The 24,794-nt window shown below is 38.9% G+C and overlaps 1 protein-coding gene across 1 annotated transcript; it reads right to left on the reverse strand.

The window, feature by feature from the left end:
• Positions 1-1,200: 1,200 nt before the first annotated feature.
• On the reverse strand, positions 1,201-23,675 carry LOC116294923 (SUMO-activating enzyme subunit 2). Its single transcript, XM_031702619.2, has 19 exons — positions 23,509-23,675; positions 21,685-21,768; positions 21,050-21,120; positions 19,057-19,121; positions 18,680-18,780; positions 17,401-17,522; positions 16,327-16,519; positions 15,694-15,790; positions 14,380-14,473; positions 13,029-13,086; positions 11,039-11,132; positions 9,617-9,729; positions 8,513-8,614; positions 6,358-6,411; positions 5,475-5,532; positions 4,616-4,654; positions 3,638-3,743; positions 3,372-3,496; positions 1,201-1,839 (listed from the first exon to the last, which is right to left on the reverse strand). Exons 1-19 carry the CDS (start codon positions 23,662-23,664, stop codon positions 1,700-1,702), a joined length of 1,872 nt encoding a protein of 623 aa, XP_031558479.1. The 5' UTR covers positions 23,665-23,675; the 3' UTR covers positions 1,201-1,699.
• Positions 23,676-24,794: the final 1,119 nt, after the last annotated feature.

The following is a 24,794-nucleotide window of genomic DNA, read 5'->3' on the forward strand; positions in this document are numbered from 1 at the left end:
ACACTAGTTTTTAGCTAGTTATCTCTTGTTATTCAAAGCAAACAAGACAGTTGATGTATCTACTCATAATCCTCAGCTTTGTGTAGCTTTTCAGGAGACCAACGTTCTTTATCAAAACGGTATATTAGTATATCAGGCCACGTGAGAATACAAAACTATAATTTTTTAGACTATAAAACAACTGGGTCAGCAAGTCATACTTTGTCTTAATGATGAAAACAAAAAGGGGGATGATAAAGTAGAACAGTTATATTGTTGGAACTTTATTAATGGCGTTCGTGTCTGGCCACAGCCGCCTGGTCACTGACTCTGATCAGTTGCAACAAGCAAAAATGGAGCTTGTGCCATTTGCCCACTAGAAAAAGATTCCCCCTCATTTACATAACAGAACGAATTAAATTTAGTTCTATACCTAACATTGATATACCTTTGTAATGTATACCTACGAATTGCAATCACTCTATTAGGTTACGAGAACACAAGTTAGCTATAGCTACGAGCGAGCTAGACACTATAGAGACGCTGAAATGTTGGCGTCTGTTCGAAATACTCGTTACACTAACCAAAAGCTACTGCGTATACGGTGAAATTCAATAGATATTTAAAATCTTCGAGGCTTTTCGGTCAAATGACATTTGTTCCTTCTACCAGGAAGACACTGGCTTTCGAACCTGCTTACCGTAGCCTCCTTTAATTAGCTTCACCGAGAATGCATGGAAAAAACCGCTGGCCTTAACTTCCTGGGAAACCAGTTGACTCCCAATCACATACAGAAAGATGGTGTCCCTATAGTGAAGGCATCAACCCGTGAAATAAAACATACTAGTCAACGTGTAATAGTCAAATAGACACAAAAACAATGGAATTAGGGTCTCCTAAAGTGCATTAGTCTAATATCTATTGCACATATCCATTTTTTTGTTTAGTCTAATATCTATTGCACGGTTTTAGAGACTTCACTGTAACAGAAATGGGATACAGTTGAGACAAGTGTAAACAATATCTCATCAGTGAAGTTAAAATTTTTTACAACATAAACACTTATATAATAGGTAATGTCTAGGCACGGGTTTAGTGACTTCACTTCAACAGAAATGGGTTACAGTTGAGACTGAGACAAGTGTAAACAATATCTCATCAGTAAAGTTAAAAACGTTTTACAACATAAACACTTATATAATTAGGTAATGTCTAGGCAAATTTGGAACTTTCACTAATTTTATTACTTAAAATCAAAGTCTGCAGCTTGAAAGCTCAACTAGATTTTTGGATTCAAACGTTTTGATTGGACCATTTGCTTCAAGAAAACTTTTTGAGTGAGTGTTAGTGAGTGGAAGCCATTTGAATGCCAAGGGTTTGTGTAGGACTTCGTTGGCTTTGAGAGAAAAGCTTCAGTCCCATGAAATGAAAACTGAATACTTTTACAGGTAACTGGAATTTTCACAAACTGAGAATGCTACAAGAATGCATATTGTACCGAAACGTTACCAGGTTTCATAGACGAAAATGAAACGTTATCTTTCGGCAACCATACATATGCACTCATACAAAATCATTCTAGCAATGGTGAATACAGCAAAGGAAAAAATGTAAAAAATTCTAGTGATGAATGTATACGTCCCTGTGATAAAAATACTCTTAAGAAACTGAAACCACATGTCCTTTTTTTTGTTTTTGTTCTTGTGTTTGTTTGCTGTTATCAAAGCGTAATTACGTCGTCGTCATGTTCTACTCGACTACGCTTCGTATTGGAGAGAAGCTCATCATGTTCATCATCCTCCTCGGCTCTTCGTTTACGAGAACTGGACCTGTCAATCACCATTACTTCTTCTTTTTCGACTGAAAAGAAAGGGAAAAATCAAGACTTGAATGTGTTGATAAAAAATCAAGACTTGAATGTGTTGATAAAAAATCAAGACTTGAATGTGTTGATAATGCGGTGTTGAAAATAAAAATTTAGAAAACACTAGTATTCAAAGCTTTCATTGTGAATGTCTGAAAAAGCTAGAAGTTTGTTGCATAAAAAGAGTTTTTGTATTACAGCCCGGTGGTAACGGGTTCAATAGTTTGATAACTGAGGAGCAAGGTCAAAAGTAATTACTAAAGTTTATTTATTTAAGCCGTGACTACCTATAGCTACCCCATTCCCCCTCAGACACCTTTTGAAATGCTCGATACTGGTTGTCTGCTGTAAATACGTCGCTTTACAAGCTTTCAAAAAGACAGTACATTTATTTCTGCAATCTGCCCGTTAGTCTCGGAAATATTTGAGTATCGCTGAAGTGATCGCTAAATTCAAAAACTGAACTGGAGCAAAAGTTTGCAAAGCAATACTCCAGTTTCGAGTTAATAACGATAATAATAAATAATAATAATGGGATTAACAGTTGATTCCACAGTGGCTCTTCTTCCACTGGATTCCAATTGGAATTTAGAAGTGGATTTTTACGGAGGGCGGAAAGCCGGAGACCGTATTCAAAAAGTTGCGGATTCGTCTACCGTATTTGCCGGATACGTGTGGACGAAAGCCCAATCCGCAATAAAAAAGTTGCGGATTCAAAATATCCGGATACGTGTGGACGTAGCCTTCTTTGCAGCCGTTCTTAGGGTTGTCACGCTCACGCAACGTTTCCCTCCTCACAAACGTCAGAGGGAAACTAGTGTGTGTTATGGGATGGACCGCTCTCGGTAGAGCTACTCGGGATCTTTATTCTACTTTCTCTTCACTCGGACCAAAACTAATTACATGAGCTCTATTTATAATAACTTCATGACAGGTGTCATTCTACAATCAATATGATATTATCGCTGTGCCTTGATTGGCTAATGGAAATAGTAAATTCCTGAGTGTGATATCTTATTAAGAATAATACGAGTGAAAATCATGGAACTAAACACAACTTAAACTAAGGATAATATGTGAATATATGGTAAATGTATAGAAAGGTCTACGAGGAATATATGTATCATAAGATTTAAAAGAATAGTGCTAAAATAACTAGACAAAGGGGTAAAGAGTGTGTAGGGCGTAACCATAGGTTTACATGCTAATGGGAGGAGCTAAGTAGTTTACTTGTAAATTCAAAGCATACCATCATCTAAACTCGTGCGTGATGGCAGCCTTACTGAAATCTTATATCGATATTTTCAATAACTAATTGATCGTTCTTTATCTTGTTTTCATACGATAAGAAATAGTAATTAAAAAACTGATGTCTAGCTTAGTCTGTAAAAACATTCATTTTCTCTCTCATAACATGTGGACGGGGCCTATCCAACTAAAACACGTGAAGTTTTAATCGAGGCTAAGACTGAGCAAAACGAACTCGAAATGAGAGTATTCGAACTTTATTCATATTGCTTGGGCTCACCAGTTCCGTCATCAGTGGGTTGGGCTTCCTTTGTGGTGATTTCTTCAGGGTTGTCGTCAGAGGGGGCTATTTGCTCAGGTATGTCGCCTTCGACTTCGAACTCAACGTCTTGATCAAGATCCGTCCTATTCAAAAAGAAATTGAAATCAAAAATTGGAAGCTGAGTACCTGGAAATTCGCAGCTTTTGTACTTTCTTGGGTTGCCTGTGGTGCGTGTTATGATACCACAGGCAGCCCAATCAAATGGTTGCATCAACTACACTTACTTGTGTATGATGTTAATGACAAGCTCGTAGTTTTGTAAGAAGTCATCTGCCTTTAGCCTTGTCCCACTGGTAACATGGAAGTCACTCAACACCTTTGAAGAAATTTCTGAAACGAAAAGAGCGCGAATGTAAAGTGTGTGCAACCATGTGACCGAATATGATATGAATAACAATAAAACGGCAGCCATGTTGGTTAATATCTAACGAGAGAAGCTAATGAAGAATGCTTTGTTATCGTCAACTGACATGGCGTCTATGACGTAATATGCACATGCTAAATAGGGCAGTTTTCAGACTGTGAAAAGCTCAGTGCCGTAAGCGTGACGTGCCATTACCGTGATACTTTCTAGAATTTTAATTGGCTGATTTTCTTTTTTTTCCACGCGCAATATGATTGGTCTGGCATTGCCGTGCTCTTGACGTGACCGTGTCCGCGCCGTGTTTATGCCGTGTTCCGGGTATTTGATTGGATGGAGAGTAATTTCTCGTGCAATGTGATTTGTCTGGCGTATCCCTTGCTGTGTCACGACCGTGTTCGTACCGTGAACTTTTCAAGGTCATACGAAAACTGCACTAAGAACTCTCGACCGAAAGCCATTTCATTATTACTGCGCATGCTCGACGAAATTCCAGGCTCTGGGTTGTGCGGTAGCCAAAAAAAAAAAACAGAACCACAGGGAACCCAACAAAGATAAAAATAATAGATGAAAAATTAAAATTAAAAATTAAAATTAAAAAGGAATTTTAGAACAAAGAAAGTGCGCTTTCTAAACTACGAAATCAAAATCTACATACGACGGCCACATCGACGGAAGTGTAAACAATTTCTCTTTGGGGTTCTGTTCATTTGAGATTTCTTCAACACTTCCGGTTGACATCGCCTTTGTAGATTTTGCAAATCTTAAAGTCCCATCATCAAGATGACAATGACTGACGCCGAGGATTAGGTATTTAAACTTGTTTAACAAGTTATCTTACCATCGGTTTCTCCTTCCTCGCTGGACACAAGAATGGTACCTAAAATATTGAATAAACTGAGATTTCAGTAAATACGCCATTCATTTATTGATTCTTGAGAAAAGTAACTACATTAATTCAGCCACATAGTCATGGTTCCGATTCTCCCTAGGTACCGTTGCTACGGTATGTATGGAGCAATGTTTAGCGGTGAGTGTATGACGTCACAGACACCTATAGAAGTATAATATAAAAATATGATACTTCCCATTGGATTATAAAGAAAAAACTTTAACCAGTGATTATTAAACCCTTAAAGATCATTCCATTGAAGTTTCAGCCGAATTAAATTTCGGAAGATTTTCATGCTAGTCCCCCTTTAAGAAAAGGTCAGAAACTTACAAGGGAGCTGAAATGTGTAACGCCATAACCATGCTTCGGAATATTCAGATATGCAAATTATGGGAGTTTCGATACCATATTTGGAATTTTCAAGATGGCCGCTTCTATTACATATTGAATTTCCTGGCTTTCAAGGAGATTTACTGAATCTTTTAATCAAACATTAGGGATATCTATCTTTAATTTAGTTTTGTGAGGACGTGATTTACTTGGAAGAAATTTGACAAGAAAAAAGTTGAATATTCCGGAGCATCGCACAAAAGAAATGTATGGCTGGTTTTCAAATCAATCCCAAGGGAGTGAAATAACAAAAGACACGGCGGCCATGTTGGATGATACAACGAAAGAATTCATTGACAATTCTTTTGTTAAAATCATCCAACATGGCGACTATGACGTCATGTGCAAACGAAGAATAGCTGTTACACGTTTCCACCCCTTATGAGTTTCTCGAAAAACCAATTGATCAAAACCTCACCCTTGCCATCATCTACTTCGACATCAGGTGCTACCATGCCAAATCGCTCTTTTAGAATCTAATAGAGATAATAAGACACCAAATTTAAAATCATTTTGATCAAGAATAAACTGAATAAACCGTTTTTAAATGCGTGCTGACAGAATATCTCTGACAGAAAGGACAGGCCGAATATCTCTGATAGACGTATTTGTTATACCCAACCCCCCCCCCCCTCCCCCTTAGACAACGTTTCCCCTAGAATAACAATTCAGTAGCGCTACTTGATCATAGCCATGCAAAATTCGCGTTCCCAAAACTAAACCGCGCTTTAGAGGTGAATGGCTGTTTCGGGGGTGGAAATGAAAATTCATTTACGCCGCAATGCCTACGGGAAGAAGCAATGGAATACTGCTGAATGTACGACTGCTATCCTGCATTCTGATTGGCTGAATTTCCAATGGCGCATGTTGAGTGACATAAGAGCAAATAATATCAGAGAGTAACACTCTTTTGGCTTCAAATAACTGTTTCAATTCGAAGGCATTTTGGTCAACAATACAGTGTATGTATAGAAACTGACCCGAATGCCTGGACTTAAAACAGTTGTATGAGAGCAATCTGCCGTCAAGCTACCTTTGCAGCTTATAAGGTTCAATCAAAGCTTTTGTAAGACAATACGTTTCTCAATTCCAGGAGCGGCAGGATCTCTGACATATGTCCTTGATATGTTGCAAGTTCCAAAAATACGGATTAGGAAAGTATGAATGAGGAACGTTTAAAATCAAACCAAAAAGACAGCGCGTGGCCATGGCCATGATGCTACAAGCAAGACATGTAAAAAAAAAAAAAAAAAAAAAAAAAACCAAAGGAAAAACCTCAACGTCAACTGGTTTCACTGTACCTTTTCTTCCAAGTTCTTTAAGGTTAATGTTTCAGTGTTGACAAGAACTGTAACCTGGGAAAGAAAGGAAAAAAAGGCGTAACTTTTACAAACAGACAAGACTCTTGCCTCGGTGATTCTAGACGTTTTTAAAGGGACTCTGAGGTGCCAGACACATCATAGCTTAAAATGTACATCAAACCTTTTTGATTTTGAAAATCGAAATGAAAATTCCATGAAATGCGTTTTTGGGGGTGATATCGTCCGTCAAAGTTGCGAAATGACTTAAGCTGGGCTCCCTGTGGAATATCGCGGATTTGATGGCTTGGGATGAATGAGGCGTGATGACGTCAGATAGTGGAACATGTTGGATAGCTGGAGCTGAATTAACCAAATTTCGCTATGGAAGTATGGCTGTTCTTTATCAATTTGAGCCGGAAATTGCTTGAGGAGAAGAATATAATACACCCGATGAAAGTGTGAGCGAGGACAGTGAGCTAGAAGAAGTGGCGAACGAGGAAAGGCTTCAAGGAATCGATGTGGTGTACGTGTCAGCAACTTCATCTTCACTTCCATCTTCTTTAAAGCCAGTATCTTCCTCATACATTCAGGGAAGGTAGATCTTTAATATCTTAGATACCACACATACTGATCTTTTTGCTAAGATAACCGTGCATTCACCATGTAATTATAAATTGGTGATATCAGAACTAGCACAACGCAGAGGGCTGAAAAAGCATTTCAGCGAAATTACGTATATGAAAAAGAAAATACCGAAAAAAGCTCACTTATTTGGAATATAAGAACGTAATAGAAAATACTTTAAAAAACTCACTTATTTGTAATATTTGTTCAATTTGGAATGAGCCTTCTCTGTCATGAAGAGAAACTATTAAATGCAGTCCTAAGCACATCTCGGTTCAGTCACAATAGTCGTGATGCATGTCATGTCTAATAATTACGTTGAGTTTAACATCAGAAAATATTGAAATCTTAAGTGAAATAAAATGTTTCATTTACCTCATAATCTTCTACCTAATAAGCTCATTTAACAACATAAACACATATCAGCTAGCTGTTTTCATCACGACACATTGTTGACTTTAAGATCGATTCCTAGAAGCCTTTCCTCGTTCGCCACTTCTTCTAGCTCACTGTCCTCGCTCACACTTTCATCGGGTGTATTATATTCTTCTCCTCAAGCAATTTCCGGCTCAAATTGATAAAGAACAGCCATACTTCCATAGCGAAATTTGGTTGATTCAGCTCCAGCTATCCAACATGTTCCACTATCTGACGTCATCACGCCTCATTCATCCCAAGCCATCAAATCCGCGATATTCCACAGGGAGCCCAGCTTAAGTCATTTCGCAACTTTGACGGACGATATCACCCCAAAAAACGCATTTCATGGAATTTTCATTTCGATTTTCAAAATCAACAAGGTTTGATGTACATTTTAAGCTATGATGTGTCTGGCACCTCAGAGTCCCTTTAAGAATCCGTTGCATGCTTTCCCACTCTACAACCCATTGACCATGCGATGCTCTTTCAGTCGATGTTGTGTCTTTAACCCTTCGTCTCAAAAACACATGTATGGTAATGCGCATTTTAAAAAAAATGAAAAATTTGGAACTGGGTAACTGGATTTACACAGAGTAATTTTCATCCAGGCCCTTTTTAGATCGAATTAGAATTTAGAAGTTGATTTTTGTGGAAGGAGGAAAACCCTCGAAGCACAGGAGAGAACCAACAAATTCTACTCACATACGATGAGTATAAGGATAGAACCCATGTCGCATAGGTGAGAGGCGAGTGTTCTCACCGCTACACCTCTATGCCACCCGTGCTTACCATGAAAAAAAGGAAAAGTGAGTTGAGTTCAACTAAGAAGGAACAGGAGGGACAAAAAAGAAATTATTCATTTATTTGTATTTTCGTGTTAACCTCGAATTGAAGATAATTTTGAGAAGGGTCCATTGTACCTTTGACATTTTCTTTGAAAATATAACTATTTCAACAGACGAAAATAATATAAAAATTCTGATAGTTTCTTTAATTTCCCTGCTATGTTGCCCCAGTGCTCAGTTTTCCATGGTGCTCTGTGAGCTTTGATACACATTTGGCTATTTAAAAGTGTGTGGTGACGTGACCCGCGTGACCTGTTAGTTCTCACCTCTGGTTTTACTGCACAGACGTAGCATTTGGGATTTGGTTTTTCAAGGGCGCATGGGACAAGAAGTTTCTTCCGTTGATTTGGTTGCCGGTTAAGATAAATCTAAAAAAACAATAAATTTAAGTCAATACAAAACTAACCCTACAAACCCAAAAGAGACCGTTAATTTATACTTTTCTGCCCTTAGTTTTCTGGCTCCGTTCTGGCTAATTATAGCTATTACTATTTTCACCCTTAAAGCAGCAATGAAACGAGTACGCGCGGAATGTTATCATGACTTTCTGGGTGTGATTCCTAGGTGAGAAGCATTATGAATGCCCCAGGGTCGGCAGTTGCCTATTTAAGCGAGAAAATCCAAGGTTTCGGCCTCATTTGTTCAGGTTTGCTGTATTAGTCAGTGCTAGACGGATTTTTGACCTCACCCACCTCCCCTTCGGCGACGTTTCTCCATTATAACAGTTCAGTCCGGTAGCTTAATCACAGCTCGGCAAAACTAGTGTTCCCAAAACTTAACCGCGTGTATGAGATGAATGGCTGCTTTGGCGGTGAAAGCGATACACAATTTTCCTCAAATCTGATTGGTTGACAAGAATTGTCCTGTTTAGCATCTAATCAATCAATACTCCAGTTTCGAGTTCTCTTTGCTCAGCCTTAGTCTCGGTTGTGAATATTCAGCTATTCAACCAAAACCCGTGGCATTTTAATCAACTCGTATTGTTCCGTAGTACGTACATTCCTTACTATACAATGGAACTTAATAAAAGAAAAGAACACATTTGTACACAATCGAGGCACGTGAAGGCAGCCATGTTAGATGGCAGGAACAATACAATCGTTTTACATGAGAAAGAATTCAATTTCCAAGAGCAAAAGAATTTTTTAATCTGCCATCTAACCACAGGCAGTCCAAGCTGGATTATGGCGCCGGCAAGTGATGGTGCAAAACCTTTATTGTTTCAAGTCGAGGTATTTGGGTCAATGCAATAAAATGCATTGAAACTGACCCAGATGTAACAACCATTTAAAGACAATAATGACGTAACATGCACCCCAAGCATAGCCATTTTTAGAATGGCCCATGTATGAGTATCATTGTACACGTACCGTTTTACATCTGTCAATTCTGTCATTAAGTATGTTTAACCCCTGCATGACTATGATGGCTGCAATGATAGCATTAGTTGTTGCAATTGCAGGGATGATGTTGCCAGCCATAGCTATGGAAATAAGAAAGGAGACTACAGCATTATTGCATTGGCAATCAATGGTTCAGTGGGAATCAAATATGGCGTAGCTGGGGGTCTCGGGTTCAGGTCTTGGACTCACCAGTCACCTGTGATCAGAATTCATTAGGTCTCTTTCATGATTCAAGTGTTTTTCTCCGGGTTCTCTTTTTTTCCTCCGGGTTCTCCCCCTTTCCTCCGGGTTCTTCCTCTTTCCTCCGGGTTCTCCCTCTTTCCTCCGGGTTCTCCCTCTTTCCTTTCTCCACAAAACCGAACAAACTAAATTTCAATAGGCGACTTACACTAAGAGGTCAAGTGATCAAATCGGCCATTGTGGCTGGCATTCTACAGGATCTTGGCTATGCGAGAATGTAAAAAAGATGGCGATTCGGGAGATTTTTTTGGTGATAAGGTAAGTTAGCGCACTAAATAACGATAAAAATCCCCTTTTCTTGCAAGAAATATATTTTTAGTAGATATCTAAAGTAGATTTTTGCTATAAACCCGCCAAGAAGAGAAAAAATATGGTATTTTGTGCGCTACGGTGTGAAGACCTACGAAGTGTTTAGTCTTGTTTTGCCGACTTCATGACCTCAAAACAACGACTTCTTGTCAAAAAGAATTCAAGTATTTTTCAACTTCATTTTTGAAAAATGCAATAAATATGCCTTTAATAGATACCTTAAGTGGATTTTTGCTGTTCATTCGCCAGGAAGAGGGAAAATATGGTATGTTTTGAGGTCATGTAGCCAGCGAAACAAGAGTGAGTTAGCCTGATCTATATTAAGCTTAGAGGTTGTTTCAGGGAATTGTTCCTTTAACCTTTTATAAAATACTGTATTTGTATTATGGTGATGATGGTTATGATGATAATGTTAGAGCGAAAGGAGATATAAGACTCTAGCCCTATCAATAATATCTCCAAAGATCAAATTCAAATTTAGAAGTTGATTATTAAGGAGGGACGAAAACTAGGGAAACTGGAGAATACCCTTGAAGAAGAAAAACAAGCACCTCTTTAGTCACATATCACACCAAGCCCGGCAGGACTCAAACCTGCATGGGGTCGCATTGCCGAGAGGCGACTCATTAGCAGTGGGCACGCCAACCATGCTTCCCAACCTGATGCCGCATCGTGTCTGAGTGCATTTACAATATCATGGATTTCGAAACCACAAATAATCTTAATCAGTTCAAACACATTGTTTAAAAAATATTCACACAACGATAGTAGTCTTTTTAGGAGGACCAAATTGGAAAAAAGTAAATAAAGTGTTATTATTGATAATCACATACAACATACCTTTCACATCAAAACGGCTTTTCATTGGTATTCCAAATATGTGGGCTCTGATGTTGGCTGCGCATGTTACGAAATCCATTGATGGCGAGTCATCCTAATGACATTCAATTTTTAGATATATAATTTAATATCACTGTTATAGGGGTTCCATTAAGTTTTGAAATCACAGGAGAAGGTCATGAAATAGCCAGAGAGTCTAAGTAAACATTTTACAAATTACTAAACTATAGAGGCTTTGGAACAGTAATGATGAAAAGGTAAATTATACACCGTGAAAAGATGAAAAAACTTACTGACGTTTCGGACGCTAGTCCTTCGTCTTTTACTCCGACGAAGGACTAGCGTCCGAAACGTCAGTAAGTTTTTTCATCTTTTCACGGTGTATAATTTACCTTTTCATCATTACTGTTTCATTAGAAACACCGACGCAGCTCACACTAGTTTTTAGTTAGTTATATCTTCTTATAGAGGCTTTGCATCATCTCGTTATGGCAGTCATGACAGGAGGCAGGAACAGTTGGCATAAACAATCTAATATGATTTACATGAGAAATAATTTAGATTCCAAGGGGAAAAGACTCTATTGTTGAGACTCCCGTCATGGCTGCCATTACATGATGGTGCAAAGCCTCTATAAATGGTAGTTTAAACCGGAGAATTTCCGATTCTCAATGAAACCCCTGCTGTTTGCTGACTGTACGAGTGTGAGTTTCGATGCTCCTTAATGGAAGTCACACTCAGATCCCTCATTGGGGGGGGGGGGGGGGTACTCCAATTATAGCCTATACAGCAGCATTCCATTGGATATGGTATGGTTTGGGGATTTTGGTCTTACAAGGTATCAGTATCGTAGAGAGGGGAGCACGGGGGGGGGGGGGGGGGGGGGGGGGGGGCACGTGCCCCCCCAAATTTTTAAACAACTTTTTCGAAAAAAACAAAAAAAAAAAAAACAAAAACAAAAACAAAACATATCAAACCAAAACGAAAGAAGAAAATAGATTATTGCAACCTAGGAAAGTGCGCTGTATAAATCAGTTTATACCAATACGAATTTGTTTCTTTTTTGTTTGCGCGTTTATTCGTTTATTTGTTTTATGGGGGGAGGAGTAATTTGGGGGGGGGGGGGGGGGTCAGTGCCCCGCCAGCTCCTAGGTCCTCGCAACGCCCCTGCAAGGTATGACATTTCCATGATATCGTCTTGAACAGGGTATACAGTAGATAAAGTAAACAAATCAACATTTTTTATAGAGGATGACACTCGATTGTAATTCAACTTATAAAGTCTTTTAACGTCTCTACTACACCTTTTGCCGTTCATTAACAGAAAATGTACATTCATTTGTGCCAATAGTTGTATCAATAACGTGTAATGTACTTTCATCAACACCACAAGTAACATCATTAGCGCGGATCAACTTTCAATAACAACAATTGAATATGCGTGTACATTCATAGGCATCAATGGACAATCAATAGCGCGTTTGTACATGTACATTATTGTTCATTCGAATCATGCAAATGTTTGTCGAACCACGCTATAGAATATAACGTTGACCCTCATGATTGTCCAAGCGCGTTATAGATTGTCAATGATTATGCTAATAGCACTAATGAATTTTCACTTTTGGGTAAATGATTGTCCATAAATGCAATTGTTTGTCATTTGGTGTTATTGAAGTTGAATTTCGCGCACAAGAAAATACATTCCGCGCATATGAATGTACAAACGCGCTATTGATTGTCCATTGATGCCTATGAATGTACACGCATATTCAATTGTCGTTATTGAAAGTTGATCCGCGCTAATGATGTTACTTGTGGTGTTGATGAAAGTACATTACACGTTATTGATACAACTATTGGCACAAATGAATGTACATTTTCTGTTAATGAACGGCAAAAGGTGTATGTTTAATCAATATATTCTTGTCTTAGAAAGTGCCAGAGTTTTCGAATTCCAGCGGCACATTGCCCTAACCCTATTCCTTACCTTGTCCCACACTAGTTCTTCTTCTTTGTTTTCGAGATTTGTCTTCAGCACTTCAATGCTAAAAAAATAAGTTGAAAAATGTTGAAAATGATTAGCGTAAACTAGGTTAGAAACTGGTAATGGTGGGCGTACTGTCTGTGAGTTAGCCGTGCCCTGACTTAGATCAGCCCAGAGGTTGTTTCAGGGTTAGATCTGTGAGTTAGCCCTGCCCTGACTTAGATCAGCCCAGAGGTTGTTTCAGGGTTAGATCTGTGAGTTAGCCATACCCTGACTTAGATCAGCCCAGAAGTTGTTTCAGGGTTAGATCTGTGAGTTATCCTTGCCCTGACTTAGATCAGCCCAGAGGTTGTTTCAGGGTTTGATCTGTGAGTTAGCCATTCCCTGACTTAGATCAGCCCAGAGGTTGTTTCAGGGTTCGATCTGTGAGTTAGCCCTGCCCTGACTTAGATCAGCCCAGAGGTTGTTTCAGGGTTCGATCTGTGAGTTAGCCATGCCCTGACTTAGATCAGCCCAGAGGTTGTTTCAGGGTTCGATCTGTGAGTTAACCATGCCCTGACTTAGATCAGCCCAGAGGTTGTTTCAGGGTTCGATCTGTGTGTTAACCATGCCCTGACTTAGATCAGCCCAGAGGTTGTTTCAGGGTTTGATCTGTGAGTTAGCTGTGCCCTGACTTAGATCAGCCCAGAGGTTGTTTCAGGGTTAGATCTGTGAGTTAGCCATACCCTGACTTAGATCAGCCCAGAGGTTGTTTCAGGGTTCGATCTGTGAGTTAACCATGCCCTGACTTAGATCAGCCCAGAGGTTGTTTCAGGGTTCGATCTGTGAGTTAGCCATGCCCTGACTTAGATCAGCCCAGAGGTTGTTTCAGGGTTAGATCTGTGAGTTAGCCATACCCTGACTTAGATCAGCCCAGAGGTTGTTTCAGGGTTCGATCTGTGAGTTAACCATGCCCTGACTTAGATCAGCCCAGAGGTTGTTTCAGGGTTCGATCTGTGTGTTAACTATGCCCTGACTTAGATCAGCCCAGAGGTTGTTTCAGGGTTTGATCTGTGAGTTAGCTGTGCCCTGACTTAGATCAGCCCAGAGGTTGTTTCAGGGTTAGATCTGTGAGTTAGCCATACCCTGACTTAGATCAGCCCAGAGGTTGTTTCAGGGTTCGATCTGTGAGTTAACCATGCCCTGACTTAGATCAGCCCAGAGGTTGTTTTAGGGTTCGATCTGTGAGTTAGCCATTCCCGCCTGATTTTGACCATGCAGTCAAGAGATTGCTTCAGGGTTCAATAACATTAAGCCCCTACTCTTGAAAATGATATGTCTAATTCAAAAGGACATAATCCTTGAGAAACCTAACCTTTTTCCTAATATTCTAGAGCACTCCTGAATACTCCATATCCGTTGATCCTGCAGCTCACTATCTTCATTTCCATTTTCTGCTTCATTATTTTCTGTGGAAGGAAGAAGGAAAAAATATTCAATCATCAATTATTGTGTAGGAAATCAAAAATGGAGAAGAAAGAAGAATAATAGTAAAAGGAAGGGTAAAAAGAGGAAGAAATGAAAAAAAAAAAATACTCAGTTTGGTAGGATGACTAGAATTACACAGAGTAATCTTTATCTAGGCCCTTCTAGATTGAATTAGAATTTAGAAGTTGATTTTTGCAGAGGGAGGAAAACCGTAGAACCTGGAGTAAAACCCTTGAAGCACAGGTAAGGAACAACAAACTCTACTCAAATATGACGAGTCCGAGGATCGAACCTGGGTCACATTGATAAGAGGCGAGCGATCTAACTTCTACGCCACCCATGCTTCCCATGAAATAGGAGAAGGAAAAGTGAGTTGAGCTGAACTGAGAAGGAACAGGAAGGGCAAAAAAGAAAAAAATGAACATGTTGAATGGAGGAAAAAGGCAAGGAAGACAGTAGGAGATTAAAAATGGGAGAGGAAGAGGAGAAGTGGTTATACAGAGTGCCTTTTCTTCCACTGGCTTCCAATATATTAGAATTAGAAGTTGACTTTTGCACAGGGATGAAAAACTGCAAGACCTAGAGAAAAACCCTTAAAGCATAGGAGAGAATTGACAAGCAACTCTAACCACAAACAAGGTCAAGTCCGGGAATCTAACATGAGTCACATTGGTTAGAGACAAGCACTCTCATTGCTTTGCAAGCCATACTAAAGAAGAAAGGTAGCTAGGAAGAGAAGCAGGATCAGCAGGGACGGATCCAGGGGGGTTTTCACCGGGGAGGTGCACCGGACACCCCCCTAATGCCGTAAATTATTCTTAGCTTTTTTGAAGTGAGAAATCTAATTAAAGACTAAGTACTAAGGACTAGGAGTGTAACCAACATTCAAGATAGTGGGACTTCAGTTTTCTTTTGAAAACAGACACTGATGCAGAATTTGTGATTTCACTAGGGAGGGAATTCCAAACAGAAACCCCTCTATAAAAAAAAAAGAATTTTGGGCCTTAGTAATGCGCTACTTAGGGACATTGCTGTTTCTCAGGTGTTATAATGATGTATCCTAGAGCATTTCCTGAACAAGCTGCTGAGATAATCAGGCGCAAGATTATTCATACACTTATAAAAAACCTATACTGCTTAAATAGGTTTTCCAAGTTTGATTTGAAATGTGCAACTAGAAGAAAAACCAAGATAACACTACCTTGAAAAACTGTATCCCAGTTTAATGGATTTGGTGGAGTTCTCTTTTTCCACAGTTTGTCCATTGATAATAAATATTTGATGTCTTCACAGAAGAACTGGTGAAGAAAAGTCAAAGTTTTGAATATCTGTATCTGTATCAATGTTTGCATTATATTTTATTATTGTTATAAAAATTTGAAATTAGCATAATCTCTTTTTTGATTTTTATTCTTATATATTTTATCGTTAAGTGAATGAATGGAAGGATGGATTAGTGGCTGGGTGGGATGGTCTCACAGACGGACGGACAGACAGACGGATGGACGGACAGACAGACGGACGGACTGATGGATGGAGAGTTGAAAAAGGAGAGGAATTATAAGTTGAGCTGTAAATATATCTTGAAATGTTTGTCTCTGATTTCAATTATAATATTGATAAAGCTAAAAAAATAATTGTCGTAAAGCTGTTGTCTGTCTCAACATATAAAGTCAACGTGGCAGCTTTGAATTTTATAAATTTTCCAATATTTGCCCCCTCGGCATCTTGTAATGCCCATCCCATAATACCATATTGGCTATTGCAACTGACTTATATATTGCCTTCTAATATAGTACTAGTGAGACGGCGGAAAAAAGTGACCATAACTTACCTTATTAAAGAGTCTAACTACATTGTAACCAGTCTGTTCTGCCCATGATCTTGTTGATTGTCTCATAACGCCACCTATTGCGTCAGGTACATGGTCCTTCTCCAGAGCCTTCATGCCTGCGTCACCCATTGCCTCAGGGTCTTCAGTATCTGGTGATACTTCTTCATCTGCATCAGCTTCACCAAACAGCTGACTGAAAGATCATTAAAGTGTATATGACATGAAAACATTTCATCGTTTGAAATGTAAAGTTTGTTAATAATAATAAATATATTGTAATAAAATTTGTTTCAAAAGCTTCATTCTTGAGATATGTGAGAAAATTAAGCCCAATTTGTGACGTCATTTTGTTGACACGTACTCTAGATTCAGTAGTAATGCACTAAATGTAAATTGTAATTTGTATAAAATAACAACAAAAGGAATATTCTATTCAGCTTCATTTGATAGCTTACGTAGTACTCTTCAAATGTTGGGAAACTGAAAAGTGTACTACCTGAAATTAAGATTCTACATTCAAACATATTTCGTGTATTTGTAACTAAACCTGGAGACTTGTAAACAAAATGACGTCACAACTTGTGCTAAATTTTCTTGAATTTTTAGAGAAATACGTTTTTGAAACAAATTTAACCGTGATATTCTTATTAATGCCAATAAAATACACATTTTTAACATTAAAATTTTTTCGTGTCATATGCACTTTAAAGATTTGAGAGAGAATGAAATATACAGTACAATATCTTTGTTGGTTCCCAAAAAGTTCCTTTGCAGACAAAAATCATCCCACCTATGAAAATTAAGTCCCCTTGTTTCGTTTGTTTTCCTTTTTTTCTCCCTTAAACCCAGGGCTGGAGGAATGCAGCAGGGATCATCAAATTTGTAACAAAAAGGGATATCAATGGTATTTTCATCCAAACCTAAATTCTGGTTATCATAATAATTCTTTTTGAGTTTGAGAAGGATGCTACATTATCTATGATACCATAGTCCAGTATAATGTAAACTACTCCACCCCTCCCCTCACCCTTAAAATAAATGATGTTATGAGACGGCCCCAGTAATTATACTTACTTAAACAGATGTTTGGCCCATACAATACAGTGGATGGGTTCAGAAGGAGTGTTGCGTATGGTGCATCCTGGGAAGGTCTTTTGGGTGGGCTTTGGTTGACATTCATAACATTCTGTAACACCCTTAAAATAATAAGATTATACATTTTACTAGTGCTATGCGGTGATGGGGACAGAAGTTACAAAAGCTAAATATTAGATAATAGACTATGGTGACCCCCCACGGGTAAGGGTGACTCCAGCGTAAAAGTATTGCGGAATGCTCCTCGTATGTCTTAGGGGTAAAAAGCAGTGGTTTTATATCTATTTACGATGCTAAAACAGGAATTTAGTATTTCAGCATATTCTGGTATCTCTTAGGGTATCTCTTAGTGTTAAAAAATCAGCCAACCATGCCCTCTTGAAAGCAGTGGAATCCACATTTGAATTGAGTTTGTTTGATGTGTTGTCCTCTCCCTGCTTGCCATTGAGTAGAGTTTTTTCTCTGGGTGCTCTGGTTTTCCACCTTCCTCGCATATTTTTTATTCATTTTATTTTATAAACTTCACCACATGGGCAGGGAAACCCCACAGAGCAAGGCTCCACTACGGGCACCCGGTTAGCATGGGCACTGAAGATGGTCATCACCAGCATCTTCAGTGGATCTTTTACGTCTGCCTTATACAGGGTTATATAGTGAAGACAGACAGGGCCTACGGTTTTAAGTCGTTGTCCGAGAAGACTTGAAGGTCTAACCATTTGCAGATATTATTACAAAGGCAGCACATTCTCCTCAGTTATTTTTTTAGTTGTTTTTTCAGTTGTTTTTTCTACTTTGAAGAACAATGAAAACAATGAACTTTAATGAACTACTAATAATTATGATTACAAAATCCTAGATCTACTACTGATATTCTTATCTTAAAGATTACTTAAGATATAATCGATGAATCGATCGGACTACTTTTTGCCATACTCTTAGCCTTTAAAATAGCTACTATCATCTAAGTATATTTGGTAAATCTTTACTCGATTTTTTCACTTGGAGTTTATATCATTATTTGTATTTTGTTGTTGTTATTATAATTTAAATTCATGTTGGGGTGCACTTAATTTGGAGCCAAGCTCTGTTGTGCTTACCCCTTCCATGATAGCTTAGGAACTTAGATAATCCTCATGGATAAAGTTATGTAAATAAATAAATAAATAAGGCCCTCAGTGTTGGTCCGGCCGAGGCTTACTTACTAGCAAGGTTTTGCTAGTGCGTTTAAAAGTTAATTTTGTACCCTCTAATAACATACCTTTTTGATGACAGATGCCTGTCCCAGATATCCTGCAGTTCCACTTTCCACCAAAGGAACATCTGCCGCTAAACACATTCTGTTTACATGGTTTCTTGCAGCTGAAAATATATAGTGTTCATGCACTAACAGTTACTCATGATTAGGCTAGCTAGCTGCTATAATTGCCTTTGTACATGCTGCAATTTTTGTAGAACATGGCCACTCTCTTTAAAAAACAGGATAGAGCTTAATTATTTTCGGGATAGGATAAGGCAAGGTGTCAGTAAGTGTTATGCTGACCACATACCGACACCCTACCATACAGCGCAGGTTGATTACAATATATAGCCGCATTTTAATGTCAAATAGGCTCAATAATTTTATAATTTATTTACCTCTGTTATCCAGTGCGTTCATCACAACATCAAACTGTTTGAAGTAACTGACACCATATTCAGAGCTAGAAACAAAAGTAGAGCCAGGATCAACATTTTGTTCCAGAAATTATCCATCCCCCCCCCCCCCCCCCCCCTTCAAGGGAGGATTGTTTTAAGACCCCCTTCCACTGGATATTCCAATTGTCGTCCATATAAACTCAGTAATTTTGTTCTTTCTCTGACCCCCTACCCCCTACCGCTTGGAAATTCCAAATTTCTCTGTGGGGAGGGGGTACATTGTACATAATTTCTGGAACTACACATTGGGATACTACTAACATGAATTGAAACAATTTTCAAAACAACATATCATGAAAATTCAATTGTGAACATTTTTTAGCAAAATGCAATGAAGCATTAATTTTTGTGGCTACTGCCTCCTAGAGAGGCAAAGCCACTATGCTATCGAGTCGTGTAAGTCTGTCAGTAACACCACAGGAAGCCCAAACTGATGAATGGATAAACTTCGGAACCAATCATTAAACTTCAGAGCCAATCAGGGATAAGTGACTCACGTTCTTCAATATCGATAAACTATGGAACCAATCATAGCTTGAATAACAAAATCTCGGTATTTCCGAATTGTAACCGATGTAAGGATGACGCATTTTTAAAAGCAGGATTGTCATCTTGGACTGTCTTCGTTCTTCGCTGCTCGAGACTTCAAGTAATTAAAGTGCTTTCATAAAATCTATCAATATCATTTATCACAGCTTTCATCATGTAGTATACTATACAATAAGATGAAAGGTTTTGTAAGCGTCATTCCAATTTTAGGCCGATGTTTTTGCCGAAAACAAAGCTGCCTGACTTCAAACAGGGCTTCAAACAATGAACTTTCTCAACCAATGAAAAGCCTTATATTGGGAAAACAAATGGCGTTTAATGCCAGATATCACCCTCTTCGGAGGATGATTGAGCCTCTTCCGAGGATAATTAACCCTCTTTTGAGGATAATTGTGCCCTATTGTGGGATTAGTCAGCCCGTTGAAGAGGTCCTTCCGGTAAATGAAAACTGACGATCAGCTGTTTTACAGAGATCACATGTTTGTTGTGACACTGAGTCTTTCTTTATCCAAGAAACTACTATGGAAGCTGTGGTAAATGACTATGGAAGTTGTCTTAAAACTATTCTCGGTCAGTGTGACTTACATCTCGATAATGTCAGTAGTCCAACGTACAACAATTTTAACATTTATAGATTTCCTGTTAGAAATATTAAAATCAGGGTGTTTTCATCTAAGTGCCCCTTTAAACAATCCATTTCTAAATTGGCAGTAGACACATGCGGTTTACGACCGCCTATTTTTATATTGTGTAGTTCCAGAAATTCTCCATAAACCCCCATTTTAAAAATCACAGTGGAACATATCTTGGTATATCTTGACTGAACAACAAGTTGTCCAAGTCATATTATAAGCTAAAGAGTGATTCTTTCCAACAACCAAAATCATGTGTCAAGAATGTTGTATCTAAGAATATTTACTCCTAAAGGGCTCCTCCCACACTAGAGGGCTCCTCCCACACTAGAGGGCTCCTCCCACACTAGAGGGCTCCTCTCACACTAGAGGGCTCCTCCCACACTAGAGGGCTCCTCCCACACTAGAGGGCTCCTCTCACACTAGAGGGCTCCTCCCACACTAGAGGGCTCCTCCCACACTAGAGGGCTCCTCCCACGCTAGAGGGATCTTCCTAGAGGGCTTGGCAGGGCAGTGGTTAGTGCTTCCAACTTTCACTCCAGAGGTCATTGGTTCATTTATAGCTCTGTCTGGGGGGTAAGGGTGTAAAATTCTTGGCTCTATTCATTGGAGACTGTGAATCCCTTCATGACTTGGAGGACCATGTTAAATGGCAGTCTCATCTCCAATTTGGGGGAGTAAAAGAACCACTGACAACGCAACAAAAAGAGAGAAAAGGTTTTAAAGACAGACAAACAAACAGACAAACAGACCTTTTGATGTTATCATGGTGTGCTGTGATGTTTGTACTGGGGTTAAATCTCAGAGCACTCTCTCTTGCCACCTATATATCAAGCAAAATTAATCAACCATAGTTATCTAAACTTTAACATCCAAAACTACATTGTGGCTTGTGGTATTTATTCTCTTAAGGGGTCTTTGATTCTTAGTTAGCCAGGCCTTTGAATGGTTTGTCCTCGGGGCCATGTATTTGGAGGGGATACCTTACTGTTAATGGTTCTCAGTGTGTTGGGCTCAATTACAGCTCAATTACAACAGGAGATAAAAACAGTAAGAGTATGGTTTTAGAAACCATCACCCCTCCATCACCCAGTTGATTTGACCCCCTCCAACGACCATGATCCTTTGCGTCTAAACAATAGATTGTTTTGATGTGACATCATAGTGAAATAGGGCAATTCCTTCTTCTTACAGTATAAGCACCCCCCCCCCCCCCCCCCCCAACTCACACTGCCTCATTAAAAGCCGATCAAAAATCCTTTACAAATGAGTATAAGCCCAAGGATTATGACTGGCATTTTATGGTATACCATGTGTGGGCCTCTCCTCATCCCCTCCTCTGCAAATCCCTCAATAACAAGGCTTTGTTCAGTCATATTTTAAATACCTTTGCTTTCGATTTACCAACATGCTTCTTTTGAAATAAAAACTGTCTGTTCAGATTGCTCACATCTATGGTGTCAAGATCGATCTGGAAATAAAGCAGGTCCTAGTTAATTTAGTCAAAACAAAAGCAAAAAATGGTAAAACAAATCTTTAAAAATCAACTTTAAATGATATACTATTTGGATATCCCACTTCAGAGTAATAAATATAGTATAGAATACACCACAGTTCATGAACTCATAGTTTTACGACTACAGTATAATACTTGTTTCAGCAATTACAAGTACGAGAAAAATCTGTGAGTATATAAATATGTTATACAAATAACAAAAGGATACGTATTAATCATTGAATTATTTTAAGGTCTTTGTGCTTGAGTTGTGGATTAAACGAAGGTCTTAGCCAATTTTGGGCTTCTTTATAAAGTTTTTCTTCTAATTTATTTGTGATATTGATAACTTCTTCCTCATATTTGTTTCGGTCTGTCATTGTCAAAAACGGCAAAAGTCTTGTATAGCAGTGTACTCAGCTCTGCCCTTGGGGAGTCAGGATGGCGTGTGGGTAAAACGCTCGCCTCTCACATCTGAGGTCCGGGGTTCAAATCCCAGTCACCCCATGTGAGCTGAGTTGGATGGTTCTCATTCTGACTCCGAGGGTTTTTCCGGTCCACCTGTTTTTCCTCCCTCCTCTCAAATCAACCCCAACGAATTCAAACTGGTTAGAGCTGTGCTCTGGGGTCATACAATGACTGTATAGCAGCTGCCAGAGGCGCCTTCGCATGCCTTCAGTTCGTTGAGCTGTGCCACTGCTGTACTTGCGGTGGTAATAAGCGATGACAAGGTTTTTTTGTGAGCAGTATTGGAAAATTTTTTGTTCATTGTACAGTCAGCTCGTGCGAGTATTTGTAAACAAAACACTCAAATCAGTCTCTAACCCCTAAATATGGCACTCATAGTTTTCATATGAACTATATGCGGGACCTCAGTGGCATATTTTCTATATCCTTACTAGTGAAGATATTGATGAGGTTTTTTAAAAAATTACACATTGCCTTGAAGATATGAAGTTTATCTTCTTCACTGCGCTCACTCATGAAATATTTTCACCACTTGAAGATAAATTTGATATCTTTGTGCCACCGTGTAATATCCTATTATATATGTATATTTGACATGTACTTGGTATATAACAAACCACTTATTTATATTTAATTGGGAATGCAGTATGTCAAAATACCATTAAACCCTGTTTCCTTTGATAATGTCACCCCATTTATTTACTTGTTTCTTCCAAAAATAATTGTAAAATACTATTGAGCATGAATACAAGAGGATCCCCTTGATTTGATAGCCTGCCTAGAAATTAATTAAAATCAACCTAGTCCCCAACTCCGATGAAGGACTAGCGTCCGAAACGTCAGTAAGTTTTTTCATCTTTTCACGGTGTATAATTTACCTTTTTACCATTGCTGTTCCATTAAAAAACAGTTCCTTTTCAAACTACTACAACCTTTCTTTCAATTAAGCTTATTTCGCGTTACTACAGTGTGTATATAATTCTGATTGACATATTTCGACGACTGCCAGGTCACATCAATTCTTTATAAAAACATGGTAAATTTTATAAATGGTAAATCTTATAAATCCCCAACTTGAATCAAATTAGCAATGGATAATCATTCTACCCAAGGCTTCGATGTTGATACTCATTCTAGCAGAGCTTTAGCAGAACGATCAATCACACAACAGAATAAACTTAAAAATCCGGAAACTAAAATGTCAATGAATAGCACTATAATACTCGCTGAAACAATACTCAACATTACCACTTCGATGTCCTTAAAACCAGTCAGGACAAGGTTTTTGATCAGCTCACATCCAATACCACCAGCTCCAACAACAAGAATCTTGCTCTTCGTGACTCGTTTGGCTAGATTCCCTCCTAAAACACTAAAACGAATATTGTCCGTAATGTCCGCCATTTTGATTTGAATCTGCGCTATCTTCCCGCGTGCGTCAGCGGTAATTCAAAACCCAATCCGCATGAATCAAACCACAGGAGAACATTTTGATTCTAGCGCCTTTTTTAGGGACTTCAGTCAGAAATAAGCGGTGAGAAGGATGTGGTAAAGGGGGAGGGGTCATGACTTTTTGAGCCCCTGAAAAAGGAGGGTCATGAAAAACAGGCAGTGAAAAAGTGGGAGGGTCATATAAGTTTATACTGTTGCAGATTCCGATCGGCTCTCTCGGTGAATCCTACCTCTCGCCTCATGTAAGGGAATCCGGAATTCGGAATTCACGAAATTTTAGGCTTTTGAATCCGGAATCCAGCATTCTGGAATCCGGAATCAAGGCCTTGGAATCTGGAATCCAGTTTATAATGGAATCCGGAATCGATCCTTTTGGAATATCCGGAATCCGCTACTTTGAAATTCAAAGTATATACACTCAAATGCTATCGTCTCCACCTAGACTGAACCGATGTAGTCCCTCCCCCACTGTGTAATATCTCCACCAAGAATATCTGTCATCAGATGCTGATTTGATTGATAGACGATTCTACTCATACTGGCAAGTATATCAAATATAATTTTCAGAGAAAGTATCTGAAAATTAACGATATGGAATCCGGAATCCGCAATACAAAAGTTTTTGGAATCCGTAATCCAGAGTCTCGGAATCCGTAATCCAGCGCTTGGAATCCGGAATCCATCATAAGTTCAGATTTCCTTACATGGGGCGATACCTCCCAAGGATCATTACTTGAAGGATGCATGGCGCCAAGAATCCGAGTGGATCAAATATAGTGAGCTGGCAACATTGAGACTCGGAATTCCTCTTTTGGTTAATGGTCTTTCGGTTGGGATGACCTTAAGCGAGTTTGCCTAATGGTCGTGGGTCGTGGGTCGTGGGTACAAAGTCGTGGGTCGTGGGTACGAAGTCGTGGGTCGTGGGTACAAAGTCGTGGGTTCCATTTTTTTTCCAAATTTCCAAATTTATCATTTCTTCACTATTCTTCTAAAACGAGATTGTGTAGCTTTCTTCCTGTAAATTCGCGAACTCGACTCGAAGTATTAACGTAAAGCTTATAGCTTTTTGTCTCTATTATTAG

Source organism: Actinia tenebrosa, unplaced genomic scaffold, assembly GCF_029948245.1.
Source record: "Actinia tenebrosa isolate PJP-AT-01 unplaced genomic scaffold, QUT_ActTen_1.0 PGA_scaffold2__45_contigs__length_23673736, whole genome shotgun sequence".
In the NCBI taxonomy this organism is placed as follows: Eukaryota; Metazoa; Cnidaria; class Anthozoa; order Actiniaria; family Actiniidae; genus Actinia; species Actinia tenebrosa.

Bases quoted from the DNA above. Each gene is read 5' to 3' on its own strand.
- LOC116294923 (XM_031702619.2), bottom strand. From the start codon at position 23,664: ATGGCGGACATTACGGACAATATTCGTTTTAGTGTTTTAGGAGGGAAT. The intron at 9,730-11,038 runs GTATGTTGTATG...TTATTTCCATAG, and splicing joins AAGCCGTTTTGATGTGAAAG to CTATGGCTGGCAACATCATC. The intron at 3,497-3,637 runs GTAAGTGTAGTT...CTTTTTGAATAG, and splicing joins GTCATTAACATCATACACAA to GACGGATCTTGATCAAGACG.